This window comes from Anopheles funestus, chromosome 2RL, assembly GCF_943734845.2.
Source record: "Anopheles funestus chromosome 2RL, idAnoFuneDA-416_04, whole genome shotgun sequence".
NCBI lineage: Eukaryota > Metazoa > Arthropoda > Insecta > Diptera > Culicidae > Anopheles > Anopheles funestus.
In genome coordinates this window covers 87,202,419-87,209,903 of record NC_064598.1, presented here as the reverse complement: position 1 = coordinate 87,209,903, position 7,485 = coordinate 87,202,419, and the positions used below count along the sequence as shown (strand labels likewise).

At 45.2% G+C, this 7,485-nt stretch overlaps 1 protein-coding gene across 1 annotated transcript; it reads right to left on the bottom strand.

Annotated features, from left to right (window-relative positions):
- Positions 1-751: 751 nt before the first annotated feature.
- On the bottom strand, positions 752-3,605 carry LOC125775167 (protein escargot). Its single transcript, XM_049445714.1, has 2 exons — positions 3,258-3,605; positions 752-3,101 (listed from the first exon to the last, which is right to left on the bottom strand). The coding sequence occupies exons 1-2, from the start codon at positions 3,346-3,348 to the stop codon at positions 1,528-1,530; spliced, it is 1,665 nt and encodes a 554-aa protein (XP_049301671.1). The 5' UTR covers positions 3,349-3,605; the 3' UTR covers positions 752-1,527.
- Positions 3,606-7,485: the final 3,880 nt, after the last annotated feature.

Below are 7,485 nucleotides of genomic sequence, written 5' to 3'. Positions count from 1 at the left end.
AAAGAAATAGATGCATTTTTTTAGTTCATTTTAAATTTTCTTGTCATTTATTTTGCTTTGTGATGCGCTGTTTTTCGCTTCTGATTTTCTTAGCCCCGCTATAGAGTTTTGTGCTGTTTTGTGCCGCTACTGCAGCTGGTTTTTTTTCTTCTCGTTGCTGTAAACTTACGCACTACAAACAAAGATTTCCATTTTTCCTTACGATGCTAACACGTTGCGTTTTCTTTATAATGTAAAACAAACAAAAATATATTAAGTTTTCATGTACCTCGATTGTGGTACGTACGATTGATTGTGCTACCGTTTTAAATGCTACTGCTATTTTGTATACTGTACAGTGAAGCTTAAACGAAAGCCCTTCTCTTGGTAGACTTACAAAATATAGTGAACTACTTTGTCATTTCTTCTGCTCTCTCTGTTTCTCTTCTGCTCGCGTCCTAAACACTAATAGTAGGGACTTGGTGCTAGTGCAAACTTTCGCTAGCAATGGCTAAACAAATGCACTCTCTTCTGGTTCGTTGGTACAATTTTTGGGAGAAAACGCATAAAATGTTTGGCCATGGGGAAAACATGTTTAAAGGCACTTGCATTTTGCAAACTACGGTATAGAGCTAAATGAACAACGGATCTGATTTTATCTGAAGGCAAACTTCTGGCTACAAAAAGGATGTGTATGGCATGGGTTTTTGTGTGTTGGTTGGTTGCGTTTTTATTCTCCCCAGTTTTCGGTTAGTATGCCTTTCTTCTGGCACACACACACACGCATTGAGATCTTCTTATTTTATAGCACGAAAAAATATACATAATAACATAAGAGAGAAAAAAAACTAATAGGAAAATAAATGTAAGCGACCAAGTGTTTTGAATATGGGAGAGAAACAAAAGATGGTAGAAATGAAGCAAAACTAAATTCGCAGCAAACTTCTCTAAGTACACTAAACTAAAAGAAAATCTGACTAGTTTGGAACAGTTTGTGTCTCATTCTATTCTATTCATTTTTTTTACTTTTTCTTTTACGAAACGAAAAAAAAATCGAAAAAAAATCTTCCTTCCTTCCATTTGAAAATAAATAAACTTACTAAAGTAGAAAACAATTTCCACTGTCCGGTCACATTTCGTTCGCCAAAAAAAACCACCTTGAATGTTTCAAAGCGGTCGTGAAACGAAACGAAATCTGAATCGAACACACCATCGATACCTTGCACTAGAACCACCCTTGGTGGTTCCATCTTCCTTTGACCCTTTGTCCTTTACAAATTAAAACATCCTTCACTAACTCTTCAAAAGGGCGCGTTGACACATTTCTTGGTATTTGTAAAAGCCTTTTGCTTCTGGTTGCTTCCCTAGCAGACACACACACACATTCATTCCCTCAGTCTTTGGTCGCACGGAATGCGACGAGGTTTACTTCCCGTTTATCGAAGAAGAGACACGTTGCTCGTTGAAGGCACACACTCGATCAGGCCACCGTTTTGGTCGAATACTCACACTGCTGCAAAATCGCACGCACACACACACAGACGGCCACTAGTATACGGCAATGTTACTTCCATGTGGCAGTACGGTCGGGATGAAGCTGTCCTCGGAAATGTTACACGCGGACGAAGCACTTTGCGAGTGTGGACTGTCCGAGCGGGTAAGGGATGGAACGGGCGAACCGGCCGTACTGCTACCACCGGATCCACCGGGACATCCGCTTTCCGCGTGCTTCGTTAGCAGTGGAAGGCGCGAGAAAGATTTGGTACAGGTTGGACACTTGAAACGCTTCACATCCTCGTGCGTTTGCTGGTGCGCGCGCAGATTCGAACGGTCGGCAAAGGCGCGCGAACAAAGCTTGCAGACGAACGGTTTTTCGCCGGTGTGCGTACGGATGTGGCCCTGCAGTAGCCATGGCCGCGAGAAGGCTTTATCGCAGTGGGTACACTTGCACGGTAGCGTATGGGTGCGGATGTGCATCTTGAGCGCACCGAGCGTTTTGTACGGTTTGTCACACTCCTTGCAGACGAACGTTTTCTGCGCCTGGTTACCTTCGGCCGCTGGGCAGTGGAACTGCTGGTGCTTCGACAGCCCGGAGTAGGTGGAGTACGATTTACCACAGTCCGGACACTGGTAGCGTGGTGCACCGTTCGATCCCTGCGACGATCCCTTTTCACCTTCCTTCTTCTGGATGTTGGCACTGGAGGTGGATTTTTCCGTGAGGATCGATGAGCAGCCGGATGAGGACGATAGCGAGGTACTGTTACCGTTGGTCACACTGAGGCTGTTGTTGTTCTCCTCGGAATCGGCTCCCGGGCTGGCGGGTGCCGACGAGGAGATCGGTGACAGGGAACGGCCACGCGACGAAAGGTACGAGTTGAACGAGGTATGGCTGGAGGCGGGCGAAAGCGACGGATGATCGGCAACCGAACTCATCATCAGATGATGATGATGGGCAGGATGGTGCAACGGGTAAGGCATGTAGCGGTGCTGGGCACGGACGAACGCTGACTCCGACTTGATGATGTTGTTGTTCTGGTTCAGGCGCAGTTCGGCCGGATAGGCCGGAACGACCATCGACGGTGGTGGGGAAAGCGAGTGGCGGTCCGGGCGGAAGAGATGGGTCGGTGAGGCGGACGGACTGCCGGAGGTATCGTGCTGGCCGGCACTGTACGGTGACAGGGGTTCCGATCGTGGTGGCGAGATCTGACTGTGGAGCGGATGATGCAGGTGATGATGGTGGGGGTGTAGCTGGTGCGGTAATCCTGCCGGATGCTGCTGATGCTGTGCCTGACTCTGCTGATGATGGTACGCACTGTAGAAGTCGGCCGGATATGGCAGAGGGTACGGAAATCCGGGGTAAACCGGTGGGAACGAAGCGGGCGATCGTGATCCACCGTAGTACATCGCGGGCAGTGAGCCGTAGGTCGGTGTAGGGATGGAAAGTGGAGATTTGGTATCACTGGGAGCGGGGGAGGAGGAAGGTGGCGGTGTGGGGAGAGTGTCCTCCGCCTTGATCACTACCAGCTCGGGAGACTCCGAGCGAGCCTTCTTCTTCATGGACTTCATCGAGAGGTCCTGCGGTTTGGTGCTTAGATTTTCTGGTTCCATCTCACCCTCCGATTCTGCATGGAAAGGTGTGAAGAAAAAAGCAAGATGGACATTGGTTAGTAACGACATTCACAGCCGCGGATTAGAATCACATTCACCCTACGAACACACACCCGAGTTGTAATAACTCAGAAAGCAGCAAAGTTTGGAAAAAGGAAACGAATAATTACCATTTTTCAATGCTTCCTCCTTGGACATGAAGACTGGACGCTTCTTGAGCGGACAATTGCTGTAGTTTTTCTGCATGATCGATGTTGGCATGTTGGGTGTTAACACGAAACTACTTTCACAAATCACACCAGATGAACGATGAAGCTCAACACGTGCGCTTAAAATAACAAGCACAAATTCCCTGTCGCACACACATACACAGCGCACATTCAATCGTCTCCTTTTTCTTTTGTTGTCCTCCGCTACAACGCACAATAGAGTTGTGTTTGTTTTGCCAGTTTGCTTCTGCACTGGTTTTAGTTGTAACTTGCCGATACCGAATGGAACTTTGTTTTCGTTTTTATGTTTTCCACTTTACACTTCCATCCTTTTCCTAAAGGGTATGTTCGCACGACACATTTGTTTGAACAGTTATATTTTGTCACTGCACAGTAGTCACTCAAAACTCCTATTTTGATTTCCGCTAATATCCTTTTTGAAACAATTCACTCTGCGGTACAACACGGATCAGCCGGTTTTCAAATAACACAACTTGTCCACTGAATGTTTTGCGAGCGACATGGATGCTGTACGGCTAGGGGTAAAAACCGAAGTGTTAACTCGGAACTGGCTGCCGCCCTTATTTATAGGCGAAATGCACCCCGCGAACCATTCCTGTCGTGTCGCGTTCGGGTAAAGCCGAAACGAAATGGGCGGAGTTACAGGTGCAACTGGTAGATTGAGCAAATTTTGAGCACCGGTTCGGTCATGTGGAACTCTTGCTTCTGGAAAGGTGCTCACGCAGGTAGATCGGTGTTGAAATGAAAAGTATCTCGCATGTAATTTAATTGATAATGTTCTTCTTGTTTTATGTTACTTATAGTTAAAATAAAGCATAAAGTAACATTTTGGTATAATATTATTTTTTAATTCGGTGGTAAAAACATGCTTTCTACGGTGAGTGTCTCACTCTAACCGTCATTTGCAATGTGATGCGCGTGAGTGCTTCGCAAGCTGAGCGCAAGTAGCTCAGTTTACGATCGCTCGGTAAAACCGACCCAACTGCCGCTCGTGTAGCACGGGCTGCTCGGGTGGTGGAAAATATGTTCGGGAATTTCCCCGATACCTTTCGGGTGGGGATAACCATCGCACTTGCCTGTTCACACCCATGCACTCCGTCTCGTTCGCTCGCAGGTGTTTGTTCTTCTCCTGCAGTACGGTTCGGGGTGCGTTCGTCCATATTTCCCCCACCAATGGTTGTTTTTGCTGTCTTTCTTTCATTCTGCTGCTACCCGAGCGCGACCGGTTGTTCGGAAGGGTGGGCAATGTACCCCCGTGCTGGAACGACCGGTGCGTGTACGGTTCGAGCGGGTGCACATTTTGTTTTGTTGTTTTGCTTCACGTGCACTATGGAACACACGTTGGAATTCCCTGTGCATCGTGCATTTTTTTCCTTTGGTTGCGGACAGTGCTGGCGACCTGGTGGTTATTATTAACTCATCTTTCGGGAAGAATTGTTTCTGATAGAAGATTTGTTTTAACTGAAAGACGTAGTTTTTTTTAATTTTATAATAATTTCTTTAAAATAAAATTGTAAAATTACTCCAATACAACTGTTTCTATTGTAACTGCTTTCTAGCAGCGATAAAAGTAATGCATAACTCCTGAAAAGCAATAGAAAAACAGCCCCGAAAAAAAGCAAAACCATCTCTCCTCGTCACCCTTAATCCGCTGCAGCTTGTTCGGTTTGCATTGCGCCAGTTGTGCCAGCTGGTGTTGTTGTTGGTGTGTGCTATACTGCAGCACACCCGTTTGGAGGATCTCTTTCGCTCCTGTACCATTTCGTTTCTGTCCCAGTCGCTCTTCTTGTTTTATTTTTTTTTTTTTGTATTTGGTATTTGGAAAACTGATCGCTTGCGCTACCGTTAGCAAAGGATATGATATTCCTAGAAATATCGGTGCGTCCTAGATTAATCTTCTCTCCCTGCTTCTCTGCGTTCCCCTCGTTTTTGGGCATCCCCTTTCCCAGCGGCTGACAGGATTGCTCTTAATCTGATAGCATCCATCCATCCACATCGCGCATTGCCTTAACCATAAAGCATTGCAACGTCCACGGCCTTATTTCCACCCGGTTCCGTTTCATTTAACCTTTCATCGTGCTACGTGATGTTTGGAAGCATTTTGGTACCAGTGCGTGATACCATTACGGGCAATTGTCGGAAGCAATAAAAACAACACAATCGACTCGGTAGGTTTAGTATGATGAATGTGTCCAACACGTTGGGATGCGATATTTTGTTAGTTATAATGGTAGACATTCTCAGAAAAAGCGTTCAAGTATACGTATTTGATAAAGCAGATCTAACTTTACTTGCATATTTCTTCCATTTTACACTTCCATTTTTATTCGTTAGTAAAAAGTGTTGAAAGTTTTCTCACAATAACTTTTTTATTAACAAGAGATTTGCCACAGACAAAAAATCTGTTACTTTTAATAAATACATAACTTTCATTTAAATGACTTTCATTTAACATAATGAAATATTGTTGTCGGGGCGGACCGGTGGTGCATGTGATAAACGGCGCCCGTCCACACGGCTGGACCGGGTTCATATCCCATCCGGACCGTCCCCCTGTAGCATAGACTGACTATCCTGCTTCGTGGTAAAATAAGTCTTGATACGGCCAGGCCGTTCTAACCGAGCAAAAAAAAATATTTTTGTGAATAATGTTGAGCTTCAAGTTTCACAAAAGTATCGTTTGGAACTAATTTTATTTATCTCATTATATATTGTACTATAACAAAGAAAAATATTTTATTTTTTATAAAATGTTTCATGATTTTACTTGATAGTCTTCAATGGATGTTTATATTTCATTAAAATATGTACCCATTTCGTTCTTCTGCTTAGTAGAATCGTTTCTCTATTACCTATCGAAGGACCACTTAATTTCGAATGTAATCACATGTAAACATTTATTTTGCTCATCCATTTTGTTTCAAAAATAGGTAAAAATTTAAAAACGCGTCATACAAAGCGCACGATCAACTTTTACCTATGATGGAAGTTATTTCCGCTCAACGTTATTTACCCTTGAACTTCCCTTAAAATCATCGTACAACAGTCCAAAAAGCAAAACCCAGCAATACGACACCAGAAGCGAACCCTATTTCACCGCTACTAGGAAGCACCGGCGTCAGTTCCGCACAGTTCACAACACATGCACGATCAAGGGACATGGGCGATAGCGTTCAGGATGCTTGATCGTGCGTTGATTAAGCGTTTTGCGCTGGAGAGGAAAGGGCACAGGCAACACTCGAAAACAATACGCCACAGTGCAGTTCGAGGGATCCCTTTCGAAGCGACCGACGACCCGATGCACTTACGGATAGCCTGATCCACGCTTGCATCTGTCAAGATTTTTCGGGCTGTCTGTGCTGTTCCCTTTAAAAATTCGAACCATCAACAATGTGTAATGTGTGTTGGTCGCGATCCGGTTCTTCTTTTTTCTTGTTTTTCGAACAGTGATTTACTTGCAATTCACCTTCCTTCATCAAGAGTGGCATAGAGCGTGGCGCTACGAGGCTGTTTCCGCATTTCCTTCCATCGTTCCTCCTCGGTCTGTTATCAAGGTGGAAGCTGTTTAAAGTTTCAAAGAAACAAAGTTACCATCTTGCTGCTGCTGCGTTTGAACCCCGAACAGGGTGGCTGTATTGTTAAAAGGACCCTTACTGTACCGTCTGCCAGGACATTGGACCGTGACTCGGTACATTACTTTTACTTAGCTTTTCTTTCCTTGGCCCTAGCCGATCGAATCAAGATCCCCTGTTGGTAGTTTAAGGTATCGAGGAAGGAAAAAAAACTAAACCGCACGGTTCATTCTTCTGTAACGATTTTTCTTTCATCCCCCTAGACAAACTGTCAACCAGTTCGTAACGGTCAAAGATGCTTTTCTTAGCATCCAGGCGAAAAAACGGGAAGATTTCGCTTTCCGAGAACCCTGACACCTTCCCGGCAAGCTGTGCAAGCTGTGCTGGCGAGGGGTATTGTTCTCTGGCGGTGGGCCTTTTACTTGAATCGAATCGATCGAAGACTCGAGCAGATGAACGGCAAGTCCTGGCAAACGTACCGAAGGAAGCCACCGGTACACAATGGTTCGCAAAAAAGTGTGACTGTGTCCTTTAGTTCGACCGTCCTGCAAAAGGTCGTGTGGCATGGCTATACGTTGGCAGCATGCCAATCACCT